We start from the raw sequence: 17,020 nt of genomic DNA, 5'->3' as shown, positions 1-17,020 counted from the left end.
GGCAGACTGGGAAAACATCTGCAGGCTTTTAGGGCATAGTCAGAAATAATGTTAGGCAATTTTAACATAGGCTGAGTAAATGAAACAAGTGATAACACAACCTGTGTAATGGAAGGATTGGGACCCTGTGAATTTAAGAAATCTGTAATCATAAATATCATCATCCCAAAAAACGATACAGGTATTGTAATGACCAGGTTGTAAGTGAGCTCCTCAGACAGCGGGGAGAATATTCACAAATATGTAAAAAAACAAATAATAAGTAGAAATTTAATTTTAAAAGAGTATTGATGAAAATGGGCACTTTGTGAATTTATACTAATGGCCATGATGGGGTATCTGTTAATTTGGGTATGGCAGGATTATTTTCAGAAACAGACTATTGCTGTTCCTGATCCATTACTATTTTTGGGCAGAACCTGAATATGTTACTTGTCTGTTCCTACAAAGGAAAACAAAAAAAGAAATATGAGAAAGAATTATATTGTTTTCTCACAAGCAGCTCGGCTAGAAAGCATCTGGTTAAGCAGTGAACAAAACCACTCATCTGTTCAACAAAGCTTAGCATGGCAGTGCTGTTGTGAAAGACAATACTGAAGGGTGTTAAATACTTTGTAGCATGCTTGGAATAGCTCATGTAGGTTCAGAAAGGCAAAGGATGAGCAAAAGGTCAGGGTATAAAATACAGTAATATAGATGAAAGAGAAGAATGAAATTGCTGCTGATATGTTCAAAGTGACTATGGAACATTACAAGTATTTTTGCAATTATGAATCCAAAAATCACTCAGAAGCTCATATAAAGCTGTTTCTTTAGGTCATATTCAATTAGTAGTGTTTCAGCTGAGGAATTAGATTTGCACTAGGAAATTAATGTAGCATGTTCATTTTGATTTGTGAAGGTCCAAGAATAATCTCTTAAATTCAAGGATCTTCCTTTGTTAAGACACTTATAATTAAGTAAGACAAGAAAATGGACAGGACTGCAAGGTGACAGAATTTTGACTAAAATTCCAATACAGATGGTAAAAAAACCATCATAGTGGAAAAAAAGGCAAATTCCAGCCCTACCTTCTCCTCCCTCCTTTCACAGACTTCTCTTAATAAATATAAGTACAAGCATGGACTAGAATTGCCAGTGCAGAGCCCAACACAGGCTCAGGTTTTAACATTTCGACATTTGCTTGTTAGATCATTGCTTCAGCCCTCCTGAGCTGTGGCATTACCTCAGCTGGCCACTCACCTCCAGCTGCAGGCACTCCCAAAATAGGCACAGCACCACTTTTTTTGTGACAGCAAAAAGTTTTCTACAGCAGTGAGTTGTCAGTTATAAAAATGTTACATTTCAATTATTAAAAAATGTTCTGGAATGCCAATGACTCAAGATTATATACTTCAAATAAATAAGTTGAAGATACACCTACACTTCATAAAATAAAAATACTTATCTCAAAGATGAGTAAAACCAGACATCCGTGCATAACAAGATCATGTAAGTGTTAAGTGTCATTATTCCTATCAAAAGCACGAAATCATATACAGCAATATAGATAATTACATACAATATTTCTCTTTCAAAATGGGCTTTCCCCCTTCTAGGGTCCTCTGGAGCCATAGGTCCAGGTATAGCCAGAAAAAACAAATATATTGAGTTCTCCTAATAGAAGCGGCCACAAAAGAATAAATCACTGCTATTTTTATTTGTGACAGATACATAAATTCTATGAAACATTAAAACTGAAGCTGCACTGGTGCCATTATTTTTCTACTGACTGTGTCTCAGCCTAAGCTCTTTAGCAGACACGCCATTTAGATATTCAGCAATGTATTTGTTAAATACTAAATCATTTTCTACTTTGACCCATAAATTTATTATTGATACAGACTCTCATTTATCAGTGATTCCATTAAAATGATTAGCTAAGTTTCTGTTTTGCAGCATTCTATGTTTACTTGTGGGACTGGCAGCTCAGTGTCAGAGAGTGAGGCCCTTTATTAATGTGATTTGGTTTAATAAAATGAAAACAGAAAATCAATTCAACAGTATCTCAAAATGACATAATTACCATCCTCCTACAGCTGCTGAGAAAACCCCCCCAGTGCTCAGGAAAACCCACCTGAAGGCTACTCTGGGTACATTTCTGTTCTTGTGCTTCCATTGGCCTGGCTAGTTCAAAGGATGCACAAAATGTGTACTCCAGGAATAACCTGCAAGTGGAATTTTAACACAAACTTGCAGATGGCATTTAGTGAAATTCAGATGAAGCAGAAAACCCAGCAAATCATTTATGGGGATAATGTGCTTAAATGTGCTTAAAATGTCAAAGAAGTACTGTATTTCTGCTGAGCAAGGAACTGCACTGAGGAATGCACAAAGGGAGATGATAATTGTGCTTCACAAGAATGGGATAAAGTTACTGCACAGGAGATCCTTTCCCTCAAGGGCTGAACAGTCTGTAATTATCCCAATACATGTTGTCCAGTGATTTTTATTTTACAACTGGCCAGCAGTAGATCTGTTGGAGCTGTACCTCAGTAAGGGGATCCTGTGTTGGTTGGAGCACTGATCTGCTGAAGGGTGGCAAAAGCTTTGTGCTCCAGGTGCAAGTGCCTTCCACCACCTTTAAAATGTGTCAAAATTTGCAAAATATGGTGTGAAAGTAGACTATTACACCAAACATATCCAATGAAGTGATCTGACTGCCCAGCCACCAGGATAGCAGCAGTTGGACTGCTATAAACCAAATTATTTATTTCAGCCTTACAAGAGATGAGAACTAAGATTAAAATGGAATAAAAACATCTACATATTTCTAAAGGTTATCAGCATTGCACAAAATACAAGATAACCTCAGAATTAATTCTGAATAATGTCTTTTCCAAGTCTTGTGACTTGACTGACAAAGGACAGGTTTTATTTCAGCATTTACTAGTAAAGGAAGAAAACAGTGAAAAACCCTTACGTGCTGAAAAAGACAAATCTCTACTGGAGTTTATTAGAATCACTCAATAGGGAAAATTAAAATCCTCTGGTCTAGCTCAGAGAAAAGGGATTTCTCTTTCCAAAAACACAGACACACCACAAAATCCAAAACTCAGAAAAAATAAGGTGGTGCTTCATTGCACAGTTGCATGTGCTATCACAGTACACAGATCTCATTGCATCAATGTCAGCTATTTGCTGCACTTTCCCCTGCTCTACCTGTCTTAGCACAGAATCCAGCACAGGCAGATGTCAGGACTGATTGTATCCACACAACAAATAACTAATTTTAAATACAGCTATGGGAATTCATGGTAATAAAAACATGAACAAAAAAACCCTGTCATGTGAAAATCCTGCCCTCCCTTAGTCGATGTGTTCCATGTCTCTCTGCCCTGCTGTAAAACCTTGCTGTCATTCAAAGCCCATCTATTCACTGACTTTGCAATCTCTGCTCACATCCTTCACTTTGTGATAGCTTCAGCTTGCACTTTATTCCTATACAGATAAAATGTATCCTCAGAGAGAACATAAAGAAAAAAGCTCCCACTGTCTCTTTCCCATGCTCATCATCCACAAGTAATTGATTCTGACAAGCAGAGGGAGAGATAGCAGAACATCCCTCCAATTAAGCAAGTTACTTCTTTCTTTCTTTCTTTTAAATTTACTTTTAACAGTAGTGTGGAATCTTAGCTTTCAAACACCACTTTCAATCTCTGGTTTATCCTCACTGAGGATTTTTCTTGGTCTGAGCCATGATTTTCTTCTCACATGGTCCTGTCTCATAACTCTTCAGTTATGTCTGAGCTAACAAAGGCCTGACTGTGGCAGGGGTTCTCACATCTCTGGGATCAGACCAGCACAGGACAGTAGCAGCCCAGAAAAGCTGACACAGGCTTCAGCATGTGCTAATTAACAGAATAAAGCCCCTTCAGGGACTTTGTCCATGCACTTTGGACCAACAGTGAACTTTGCAGCCCATCTCCTCCCAGCAAACGAAGCTGCAATCCCAGCAGCCATGGTGGGAGGAGGAGAACTTCCTCTGTTTAAGGGTTTTCAGTTCCTCACAGGTAAGAAATCAGGCAGTACAGGCAAAGTGTGTCAAAATGCAAACCTCAGAATGGAGGTGTAAAATAAATCAGAATGATGGGCACAAGGAGACGCTCCATGATGTTCAAATTCCTGAGCCATCCATACAGAGGAAAGGAACGTAAAGCAATAAAAAAAAAAACCCAGAAAATAAAAAAATACGGTGCATAAAATTCACTGCATACTAAAGGGCTCCTAAAAAGACTTTCCACATATTTCTGCTGACATTTTATATCTGAAGGCAAGAGGCTAAAGAGTGTTCCACAACTCTGTAAATCCACTTCCATCAAATAAAACAAAGTGTTTCCAAAACCTTTAACTCTTACTACAGGATCTGTCACATGCTAGAGGAGCTGAGAGATTATAGGACCACCCAGTAGGAGAAAGTACCCTTTCCCACATGGTCTCCATTTAAAAAAACACACACACAGCTGGAGGATAGGACCCAAACTCCCAGCAGGCTTCTTGTTTGTGAGAATGCTTTCAAAAATTAAATCAGTATATGAAATCAAATTACTTTGCTCCTTTTCTGGCTGGGTCCAGCCAAACCTGCCTTGCTTGGTGAAGTTAGCACTGGGGGATTTGAAGGTTGCTAAGGCTCTTCTTCAAGATGACACCCAAGTCATGAGCTTTTCTGCTATCACTGCTCCCATGATTTAGGTCCATGCTAGGCTGGGAAGTAAAGTCACATTTGCACTCAGCTCACTAAAACAAAAGAAAACTTGGCAGGAGAGAATCCCTTATGACCAAAGAAGTGCAGATAAGAAACCAGAGATCAGAAAAAATCCACTACTCATCTGACAAGAAAGAATAAACTTACACAGTAAGAAATCCCCATAGAGAGCATTTTCCATAAGAAACAGTAGGAGAGAGAATAAGATAAGACCTGAAAAGAAACACCAGTTTCTAGCAGCAGTGGGAAGCTGCAAAAAAATAAAAACAAGTGATTCCAAAAGACCTTTTTAGTGTCTGAGAGTATCCTGTTATTATTATTTATTTATAAAGCACACCGCTGAGTTGCCAACAATGTCACTGCAAGGGAATCACTACACCAAAGTGGGCAGTGACATTCAAAGTGAAGCAAGTGCAGCCCTTGAAGGGTGGCTCCATGATCTACAGGCCTGGGCAGTGCCGAGAGCTTCCATCAGATGAAAAACCAGCCCCCTGAGGCGAGGGAGGGTGACGCTGACAGGTCACATAGGAGGTGGCAGCCCCTGCTTAGCTCAGCCCCATCCTCTGCTGGGACCTCTGGAGCCACCACCATCTCCCAGCTGAGCTGCAGCTGGAGCTCCCCACTCCCAGTTTTATGACCCATGTCACACGTGTGCAGTCACATGAAGTTTTTCATATGTAGCTCTGAGAGCCAGAAAGTTTTGTTGGATCTCCATGAGTAACTCCCACAGTGTTTCTGGACAGGGTCCAGCCTGCCAACTCTGGTGCAGTAACATGTAGACAGAGTACAGGCATCTACAGAGGTGTTCCTTCATGCTCCAAAATGTACTTTACTCTGTGCATTTGTTAATTAGCAGTATCCAGGAGAGAATGCCAGGTTTAGTATAACAGCTGGTTTGACACAGAGCTACCTCAAAATCAGTTCTCCTTATGAATCACTCAAAGGCTAAAAAGGAGAAAAAGGCAACACAGGCATTTTTCTCTGATTTTTAAATATTAAAAAAAAGATTGTAAATGTTCATTTTGGAAAAAAAGGTGCTTTTTTAACAGCTCTTCAAGAATTAACTACTCAGACTAACATGTGTTAGTAACATGTCTGCAGTAATACAGCATGGAAAAGAAACTTTCCTTTCTAAGTCTCTGCACACCAAATCTCCTGTGCAACTTGGGCAGTCCTCGAACATATTGAAAGGCAAAAAATGTATCTACAGGAACCAAAAGAGAAAGTACACAAACAAGCAGTTTGAGAAAGCAACTCTCAGGACAAGAGGAGTCAAGATTCAGAAGAAATGAATAATCGGCTATAATTTTAAGTTCAAAGCACAAACAAAGCTTATTAAAAAAAAAAGTGAAAGAGCCTTCCAAGAGCTTACAGAAACTGTTTTCAATGAAGACACTGACAGATATTATTTACACCCAGCATAAGAGTGCTTTGGTGGTGAGTGATACCCACTGGCCAAACGATGACATGTGACAGAAGAGAACTAGCATGGCACAAGTTGATGGCGCTCCACTTGACATGTGGGATGTGTTCTGATGTCAGCTAAATTTATGCCATATGCTACAAAGCACAGTGTAGTGTCTGCCTTTTTTGGAACGCAAACAACCTGCTGACACTAAATGGAAAGTTCACGGCAGGATTTACATCATCTTTGACCTAATTGTGACAGCCTAGGACAGAACTACTCAGGCTGCTCCTTAGGACTCCAGATTTTTTGGGTGATGCGTGCGTTTGTTGTCCAAACATATTACACCATATTAGGAAAATTATCACTGTAACCATTTCAGGTGCTGGCACAAGTAACACCCCATTCTGCACTCTGGTAGAAAAAAGCAGGTCTGCACAAATTAAAAACAAAACCCAAGTTGAGGCAGGGCCCCAAAGCAGGCGGAGTAACTGGGTAAATGTTGCCCACATATGTGTCTGACATGCAGATGTTTTTAAATGTCTCCACCCACATCCAGATGGGCACAGCAGGAACACATTATATGAAAAAATGTTTTGGGAGTTGTGCAGAGCCTAGAAAAAATATCAGAAGTGTGAAAATCCTGGCTGTGAAGTTTTGACCTGTCCCCATCTAACACCACAGCCCCAGATATCTGGGCTGGTAACAGAAGCAGGGCAGAAGCAGACTAAAACATGATCAAATGGTTTGACTGAGTTAAGCCTCAAACAAACCCAAAATATCTTACTAACTTTCCCAATAGACTTTTTCCCAGCTCGACCATCTTTAGTTTTCACTTCCTGTAAAGCCTCACACCTCCTATCCAGAGTGCAGCTTTGTCATCTCACAATTATCTTTGATAGAGCTTATTTAGCTTGATTTTCTTGATGAGGGAAGTGCAAAGGATCAGAACTGAAGCTGGAGAACAAGAATTCACCATCTTTGTAAATTCATGTGCTGCCAAGGTGAGTCTGAACAAGAGGCAGAAGTAGTGATGCAGCTCTACCTTACCAGGAACCAGAACACAGATAAAAGTGAAATCATGTTGGGGAGGAGGGAAAGCTGAGTCAACTTTGAGACAATAAATGAGCAAAACCAGCACCAGTCTCCTTATGGCAAGTTTTTGGTGCTCCCAGGCATAGAAGTGAAGATACCCACACATCAGCAGTGTGATGTACTCGTTTACAGGAGTTAGCTGTAAACCAGTTGCCAAGTAATTTGCTGGCTGTGCCAATTACAGGTCAGAACCCGCCAGACAGATCTTACAGCAACAATTGTGGAGAATCACAACTGTGCTCTCTCTTAAAAGCAGTTGACTAAATAACCATGTTTTTCTGGGAAAGATTAGACGTCAATTTGTTTTCTTTTCCTGCTCAAACAGGAGTAGCACAAAGCTCTGTGTTGGTTTCCGAGGAGGTCCCCACCTCCCACAGTCCCTTTCACAAGTAAGAAACCTTTCAGTGGGCCCCCAAAAGAGTTTGCAAAGAGGAAAGGTTACTTAAGTGAATCTTCATTTAATTTAATTGAATTTTAATTCAATTTTTTACCTCAATAAAATTACCCAACACTAAATTATCAAATATATACTTTAAAAAGCAGAAATTTTCAATTTGTGCAAAAATACCTCAGGAATAGCCGGTGACTTCAAGAAAATAAAGTGAAAACACTGAACTGTTTATGAGTTTCAGCAATCAATTTTAAAAATTGAGTAAATCACAGCACAGGACACATTCTAAACATGTTTGTTGCAGGTTTTTTCCGGGGAGACATTACCTCACACTGAAGAATATTTTTGTGAAATTAGAAGAAATAATTAAAAAATAAAAATGGGAGATGGAGAAAAGAAATTGATTCTCACCAACAGTGTAAGAATTCCAGTTCCTGCTTCTGGAATGATTAATTTCATCTCCACTACTTCATTTATTCTAAAAATGGATTACTTACATTTCCAAGCATTTTATAACATACATACACATGAATACTACAAAATGCTAAGAGGAAACACTGAAAGCAGCCCTTTTAAGTATTCCTCCCAACTGTTCTTCATGAAATTTGATGCACTCTGGGCAAAGAGAATTTCATGCCTCGTGTGAAAGATGGAAGAAGGTGTTCGAAGTCACAATGGGAGACACTGGCAACCCCACAGCACCCTGAGCACAAGCCCTTGAAAAGCCCAGGGCTCCCTCAGATCCAGCCTCGGGCTGCAGTGGGCACAGACAGCAAAGGCTGCTGTAAAGGCACCACCTAGGAAAGGCTGGGCCATCCTACTGGGTGAAAGCCTTTTTACTAGGGTAGGAGCATCACTAAGAACATGGCACAAGAAATATCTTATTTGGCAAGTGTTCCCAGAGTTTCTAGAGGTATATCCTATTTCAAATAGAGGGTAACAAACACTGCTGGATCCCACAGTGAAGTCCTATTGACAAATGCAGTCTCTCTGTGAGGAATTCTTCTGTTTCAGAGGCAGCAGATGCACTCTGTGTTGACACGACTGGCATTGGAACTGCAGCATACACAGAAGTCACATAAAACCCACAGCAAAGTCCAGATCATATATTAATGTTGCTATAATCCATGCACCAGTCTTCTGCCAAATGTGTCAGATTTTCCTCTATAATAGAGCTATTTTTCTCACTGGGCCATATCCTGCATTTTTGAGTCGCACACATTTTAGACATTTAACAGAGCAACAACCACTTGCAGAGAAAGAAAACTAATTGCAATAACATATCCATTCTCTATAAACTGCTCTGTTCATAAAACAAGTTTGCAATATTGCTTTGCTAACGAGACACGGGCAAGGCTGGCAAGCCTCAAATATTATAAGTCTCTACTTTTACATAACTCTAATAAATAGAAAATACATCTAAAAACATAGATTGCCAGTAAAAGATTCAAAAAATCAGTTCATGCAACCACAGTACTCACCCATACAAGACGACAGACCCTATACACTCACACCTGCCATTCCAGGCTGGATCCCATAAAATGTCCAATTTTCTCCTTAACAGAGATTATATGGGACTCCGAAAAGGAATAAAATGAAATGGAAGGCTCTGCAATTTCATCACGTCCTCACAGATACACTTAAGTTAAGAAAGCTGTAGCTCCAATAACTAGGTTCATTAATTTTTACACACATAAATAGAAGAGTGAACGAATTTTATTGACCTTTTATCTATATAGAAAAATATCCATGGCTAAAGCAGTGAGGAAATTGTGTCTTCCTGAAAAGGTGAGTTATCTACAATTCATTTGACAGCACTTGCAGATACATCTAAGCCGATAAATAAAATGAAAAACAATCTCAAAATGCCCGCTCAAGAGCAAAGTGCCTCACAAAAAAGGCCCCATTTAGATTCACACTGTGAACACACCTGGCAGATTCCACTGATGCACATATCCAAGGATTCAATATTGCAACGAGTTCCATCTAGCACTTTTGGGGCAAGCTCCACCACCAAGTTCTTTCCCAGAGCTTGACATTTCAGGGCACACGGTGCAGTAGGATCATTATACACAGGGATCCACTCGTAAAAGTGTCCCTGGTATTTGACATCATTGTAGGCTGAACACTGTTGTGCTCTAAAGTCACCAACATCTGAAGGGCAGTCCTGAAAACAAACCAAAAAATATTTTTTTTAAGCTAGGAAATGCTTTGCATTTGCAGTAAAGTTATCTGATGAATAACACAGAAGCTCTTCAGGCAGGCTTGGTTCAAGAACTGATCTGCTTTGACAAAGATGCCACACTACAAAGTTTTACTGGGTATGTTAAAACAATCTATGTTGCTTAATCCATTGCTTGGAGTGCAAGTACAGAATATCATGCATATTCCAGCAATAACAACATAACTGATACGAGAGGATAATTAAAAATGCTAATTTTTATGACACCAGGTAGTACAATTAAAGTCTGGTTCTATAGTAAGAATTATCTTCAAAAGGAATCTATGTATTTTAAGTGACTATAAGGAGATGTGTGATATTTTATATTCCTCTTTTCAGTAGCTTTTCCCACTAATGGATTTCGGAGGGCTCTATACTCATTCATCAATTCACATATCAGACTAATGAAAGAGGTATTAATGCTACATATAAATAAAAAAATAAAATTTGTCTAATTAAATGTTCAGCTCTGCTTGCAAAAGGGACAAGATCATTATGAGGAAGTTTCACAGTGCTTAGTCCTGTAGTCTAATTACAAAGCACCTTCACCACCTCATGGAAGCAGTAAGGCTTATTTTGTTGGAATAAAATAAACTTCAAACTGGTAACAATTGATCATGCATTTCCAGTTCTAATGAGACAGCTCCGTACCTTCTCCCACAGAGAGCCTCAGCACACACAGCTGAAAGACCAAATACGAGAATTGCTTCAAATAAAATGTTCTAAAATATTTTTTCTACATAAAGCATTGCACCCAAACAATGATGTTAATGTTAAACCACGGTGACAGCAATGGAGATGAATACTGATTGATTTGAAAATAACTTTGGTAAAGTACTGGCAAAGGAGTTACTGTGTCAAACAATTCCTCACTACAGACTTCATTTGAAAGTATGTCCAGTGTCAGAGAGCCCATATGCCAGACTGAAAGGATATTCTTCCAAGAATTCCAACTGCACATATAAGCCAGATGTGAGGCTGATTTTAACAAAGTTTTGTTTTCATTGGATGGAAGACTGAAAGATTGTGATGTGTCAGCCGCACTCATGGAACTTATTACTAAGTATTAGTTAACAATACTGATCCCAAACACAGCTTCAACCTTATCAGTGAACTGAACCTGCCCCAAATAAAGCTGACAAAATAGCAAGTGTGCTACACAGGAATGGGGGGTAAAATATACAGGAGAAAGGTTTGAATTTCAGTCCAATGCCCCCAACAATACTGCACTCAGCTTGGGGTTTTTTTCACTGTGGCAAACAGTAGTCTAGAGCTCTCTCTGAATTAGTTGTGATCTATGTAAAATGCCTTTAAAAATCAGTATTCTATCTACTGACCAACACATGGAGTTTTTGCAGCTGAGCACTGAGCAATTCACTGAGCTTTCCCAGATAAAATTTTCAGCTCTGCTTAGTGCTACACCTTACAGTGACAATAATTCAGAATGATACTAACACATTTTGTATTATTTTTAATCTGGGATAATGCTAGTTTGAGCCATACTTTTTGAACCTATACAATCATGGAATAAGACACAGAGAGTGTTTTACCTCTACAAAATCCCTTAAGTGAGAGCTTCTACAAATGTCAAGTAAATACTGTGAGAAGCCACACATATTCACTGCAGTGTCACTCCCGAGAAATTCACCAAGTTTGCACTGGTGTAAATGAGAGCAGAATTGTGGCTCTGACTAATCTGTCACCTCTCATTTTCCACAACAGCAGGTCTAAAAAGCAGAGAGGACTTCAGAGTTCATATGGATACCATATGGTTCCCTTCCACCAATGTAAACAGAGGAGCAGCTAAGGATCAAAATAATAGTAAGTGGACATTAGATTCAGGTAAAGTTATATTTGGGAGCAGTGTTACTCAGCCATGCACAGCTACATTTTCATCACAAAGAATTAAAGAGCAATCCATAAAACAGGCAGAGTGATGGCCTTCAGCTGAGGTCTGACAGGCTGTTGTTACAATCCATTATCACTGGGTGTTGATGCGATGCCAAGACACAAACACCACAAAGTCAGGATGTCAACCCTTGGTTACTGTATGTTTCTCATTGATTCGACACAATGCAGCTCCTTCCTTCCACTCCCCTCCTGGCTGCTTCAGAGCAAGTGAATTCTCATCTCCCTATTGTCTTTTGGCATCTTCAAAGAACACAAAGTGATTCTGGCAGCTCGATTCACATGCCAGCTCCACCTGCTTTATGTTTGAGCTCTGTTCAAAAGCAGGAGCATGAAAAGAGCATCACAGAGGGGCATCAAAGAGCTGAAATTATTATCATTTGCATTATATAAGAATTTGGATGGCAACCAAGTCCAGATTGGGATTCAGGGAAGAATAAATATTTGTGTAAAGAAAGGAGTTTAAAGAGGACAACAACTAAGCACAGAATGAATGCAATCAAGAAAACAAGAGGACTTGTAAACATCAGTTTAATTCCATTAGACTGGGTTGGAAAAGTGAAAGGTAGTTTAAAAAACAGAAAGGAAAAGGCATGGCAAAGATGTGAGGGGCACACAAGGGTGAACCATGTTGGGGAAGTGGGCAAGGTCATATCAGACAACAATACGTGGGCCCCAGCCCTCATCTTGTTTGTGCATCTCTTTGTTTTCAATCTGTTTCAGACACCAATCAATTCATTGCAGCATTCCCTCCTTCCTCACAATATTTCACTTTTTTTTTTCTTATTATATATTATTAAATATTATTTTCTTCTCATTATATATTATTATATATCAATATTTCTTTATTATTATTATTATTATTAATTTCAGGATTTCTCCAATTTCTTAATTTCAGCAAGAGTTTTTTGTCTCACGCTCAATCCACCGAAGCATGGCCAGGCCATTTGTAGGTTCATACACTGCATAAGGAGCTGAAGACATATCTATGAGGTCTAATACATGAAAATGCTGGCAAAAATAATCACAGCCAGACCTTGCAGTGGAATGAAGCGTATTTATGACGTGATTTATGAACATATTAGGCAGATCTGAAAAAGATGCTTTAGACATGACTACCATGCAGATTAAAAACACATATATATATATATATATATATATATTCCCATTCTTTTTGTGACAGATGATTAAAAACTACTGCATCCAAGGGCTGGCTTCTTATGAAATGTATCTCTGAGTTTTGGCAATGAGCACCCTCAGCCTTTGAAAACAAAGCTGACCTGGGAAATCTGTATCTTTGGAGGCAATGTTCATGTGCAAAATATGAAGGTTGCATCAGACCCTGTGACTCTTGCCAACAATTACTCCACTGAAAAAAGCACAAAAGAGAAGGCAAGAAAATTCCCAGTAAAAATGATGACACCAAAGAAAGTCTAGCCCTTTGTCTAGTTTTATTCTTTGAATCTCATTTTGTTGAAACCCAGCCAAAACTGATGAAGTCATTGTTTTGTTTTCTTTTTGAAATTAGCTTCAGGTTCTATGTTTTTCCTACACAGTTTTCAGGCCACATCTAAGTAGAATCAAGATACCTGAGCTGGAAACTACTCCAGCCAAGGGAGCCTTATGGTGCATCAGCATTATAAATATAAAATAAATAAATGAACAGATTAGAGAGAAACTACATAACTCAAGGTGAAATATTATAGTCTAAAGTAGACACAGTACAGTCAAGATTTTCTGAATGGGATAAATTAGGTGGTTATGTGGATGCTGGGACAATTACAGATGAATGTGCTGAACAAGTGTGAGCATTATCTGCATATAATAAAAGTTTATAATGGAATTAAACATGGGGCTATCTTTTACAAAATAGTGCTTTTTCTGACTGTAGAAAAATCACTCAGGCAAAAATATAACCAACTTTTTGGCACACAAGAATGTGAAATTTATGGGGAAATGGCCCAAATAACTTGTTCTGTGAATAGGACCCTAAAGGATTAACTTAAACACTTCCACATAGCGCACATCATAGCATTAGAATGTAACACTATATACAAAAATTGAAATTTAAAAAAAAGGGGGCAAGAAAGACTGAAAATCTCATTGAACAACATACAATAGATGGTTTATTTCTCTAAAGTTTCTATATGGAAGGCTGAAAGCACACATGCAGTTTTAGGAAATCATGCACCTGGCATCTCAGTTATGATAGAAAGATAAGCAGGCTACACATATGCCTTAATCTTAGCAATTATTTTGTTGCTAAGACCTTGAATTAATTTTTTGATTGAAATATCACTAATATTATTCTGGAACTATGCTCGGGTTCAATGAACTTACTACTATTCCATTACAAATCCACATGAAACCAATTTTCTGGTAAAATGATTCTTGTTCTTTTCATTAGAATGACACACATATTAAGTTGTGCTTCATTTGTACTCCCCAATATAGATGTTAGTGGTGTAATGTATCATATAGCAAAATTACATTTGCAGACAGCTTTACACTGGGTATTTATACCAAATGTCTCATGTGGTTACCAGTAATACCTATTAATATGGAAAGAAGCTAGTATAAACTCTTTAATTTTCGAACTACAGTTTCACTCCTATAGTGAGAAGCATTGATTAGAAATAATGCTTTTGGGAAAATTATATAATTTGAAACTAAACTGGCCTAGTAGTCTCAGATTTACATTAGGTGTAAGGTCCTGTTTCAAGGTTAACTCAGATCTAATGTGGGGCTGGAATTCAGCGATGCCAATTTCAAAGATCAACTGTATTAACAGTGGAAATCTCATTAAATACATTTTTCTCAAGAGTTCTTCATTATCTGACCCATAATCTAGGAAAAACCATTCCTGAGAGATTCTGACTGTATCTGAACTGAAATGGAAACCTGATCCCTTTCAGACATGCCCCAAAAGCAGAACTGTAAAGGCAGTTTCCTGTCTGGAAATTAACATTTGAATCATCATAAATTCAAACAGATTCCCATACAAGGCGCCTGCCACTTATCGCTTTTAAATAAGTCCTAAAGTTAAAAAACAGGCTCCAATGACTTCAGATAAACTCTCTGGGAGTTCCAAGAGGATATGGAAATCATCTTAATTTTCTCAATGCTGAAGCACAAAGTGCCTTCATTTCCATCAGCTTTCTACTGCATAAATCTTAAATCTAAGATGACCTCTTTGCACTCCTGCAGGAAGCTGCAGCGCACAGGATCCAGCAGGCAGAGGTGTATTACTGTGTACAGTGCACACAAGCAGACATTTAGATAAGCAGTGGAGCACTCAGGGGCAGTTTGCTCATTGCTTACATCCTCACTGGCTGCACGTTATCTTATCACACAGCTTTTAAAGATCATGGTATTTTTTGCAGGTAGCATTTTTATTTATGAGCGCAGGCCATCGTGCACCAAGCTGCTGGGCCTTTTCTTCTGAAAGGGCAAGGGACAGGGTTTGTCTCCAGAATCTGATTTATGCATGTCCTGGGACTGATTCATTTATCACTTCCCCTTGCCTCTGCCAGCAGGAACTTCGGCTGCGTGGTGGAAAATCCATCCAACCCTGAGGAGCGGAGTGTAGAGCAACTCAAGGTGTGAGCAAGCCTTGTTCTCAAGGAGGGCAGGAGCCAACTGGCACACCAGACACTGTCGGTGTGGCAAACTGAAGCATGTTCTCCTAGGAGATGCATTGAGTCAATATATTTACTGGGCAACTTCCAGTGTCTTAAGGAGAACATGTCACACTCCACAGCTGCCTGCTGCTGGCAACAACCACGGGATTGGTAATGGCTGAGCATCCCCTGCTCTTGTCTGGGTATAATTAAACCCAAAGGAAATTCAGGCCTCACCTTTTAGTACTATTATTAATTACTTATCTACCTGGTGTCTCTGCTGGAATAGGTCCCATGACTGCCACATTGTACTGCAAGGTAAGCCGTGCAAGGGGCTGAGTGCAGACCACAAACCACCCTGAATGACTGTGCTTGCACACGTGTTATGTAGACCAACAGCACCACAAAGTCCTGCCTGAGCTGCTCACCTTAGACAGCCTAGACCTGGGGTGAAGGGCAGTAGTTGTTTAAACAGCACAAAGCAGGACTACAAATCAGTGGAACACGAGTCATGAAGTTTGCTGTGTGTGAATGGTTTTTATAAAACATGTCCATAAAAATGAAATAAAAATAAAATGTGATTGCATCACAGTAACAGCAACTGTATGGTCAAAACTCCAGCTTCACACTTGCTCATGGAAATTGTCTGTGCCAGTGCACCTAAATATGCATGTGCTTGCATACAGACATATAAACGTAAAAAACAATATAAATGGGTTTAGGCAAACAGAGGGAATATAAGGAATAATTATCCTATTTAAGATCTAAAAGGGACCCAGGCACCCCTTTGCTCACATGAAGAGTGCCACTATATCACTAATGATCACAAATGATCCAGAGCTCAGTTTAATGCTTCATCTAAAAGACAGCACCCCCAGGAAAACCACTTGCTAGTTTAAGACAAGAACTGATTTGTTAATCCTCCAAAATGTGTAACTCTCCTAATAAGTGATATAAAACATTCTGAATCACAATTGGCACTATAATTTCAAAGGAAAATGTCCATTTGGGAAGTCTAAATTTGAGACCTCATGGTGTCATGCAGACTGAAATGTTTAAAAATGGTAATAATGATGGAAAGAAAATTATGCACCATAAGGTTTTAAATAAGAAGCAGCATTTCTTAAACTTTAACACATTTTTGAATGAGTAAAACAGGATTAAAGGCCAGACTCACGTTACTACTGCAGGTTTTGTATCGAATATTCCGACCTTCACAGTTCCTAAAAAAAAGGGTAAAAATGGTTACACTGTATAACAGCAAAACACAACCTTGCCTGTTTCACAGCTAGTTATTCTCTTGAAAATTAGACTTTTATTGCTACTGCCCTACCATAATCTGGACTCAAAATACAAAGTTTATATACAAAGGGGATCTGGGGATTCAACTCGTTACACTGCTGTCTCTCTTCAGCAAAGAACGTGTGACTTTCCCTGTAAGCCCAATTTACTGCAAACCTTATGAAAAACATAAGGTGTGAAAAGTGCCTCTCTAAGCCTGATCTATGCTGATTACAACCAAATTATTTCTAATAAATGGGATGCAACCTAGAGAAGAAGATTAGAATATGTGATTCATAATTTTAAATTAAACAGAATTCTCATGGACTGCATGCATAATGTGCCTAGTGCATGT

The 17,020-nt window shown here is 38.9% G+C and overlaps 1 protein-coding gene across 6 annotated transcripts in view; it reads right to left on the bottom strand.

The window, feature by feature from the left end:
- ADAMTSL3 (ADAMTS like 3) overlaps positions 1-17,020 on the bottom strand; it is a 179,650-nt gene that overhangs the window by 76,854 nt on the left and 85,776 nt on the right. For all 6 annotated transcript variants that reach the window (XM_032122889.1, XM_032122884.1, XM_032122887.1 and 3 more), the window contains 2 exons: positions 16,562-16,607; positions 9,566-9,802 (listed from right to left, as the gene is read on the bottom strand). In XM_032122889.1, the coding sequence (XP_031978780.1) occupies positions 9,566-9,802; positions 16,562-16,607 (283 nt within the window). The remainder of the gene's footprint in view (positions 1-9,565; positions 9,803-16,561; positions 16,608-17,020) is intronic.

This window comes from Corvus moneduloides, chromosome 13 (genome assembly GCF_009650955.1).
Source record: "Corvus moneduloides isolate bCorMon1 chromosome 13, bCorMon1.pri, whole genome shotgun sequence".
Classification (NCBI taxonomy): domain Eukaryota; kingdom Metazoa; phylum Chordata; class Aves; order Passeriformes; family Corvidae; genus Corvus; species Corvus moneduloides.
Note: the sequence above shows the minus strand (reverse complement) of the source record. Positions and strands in the feature narration are given on the sequence as shown.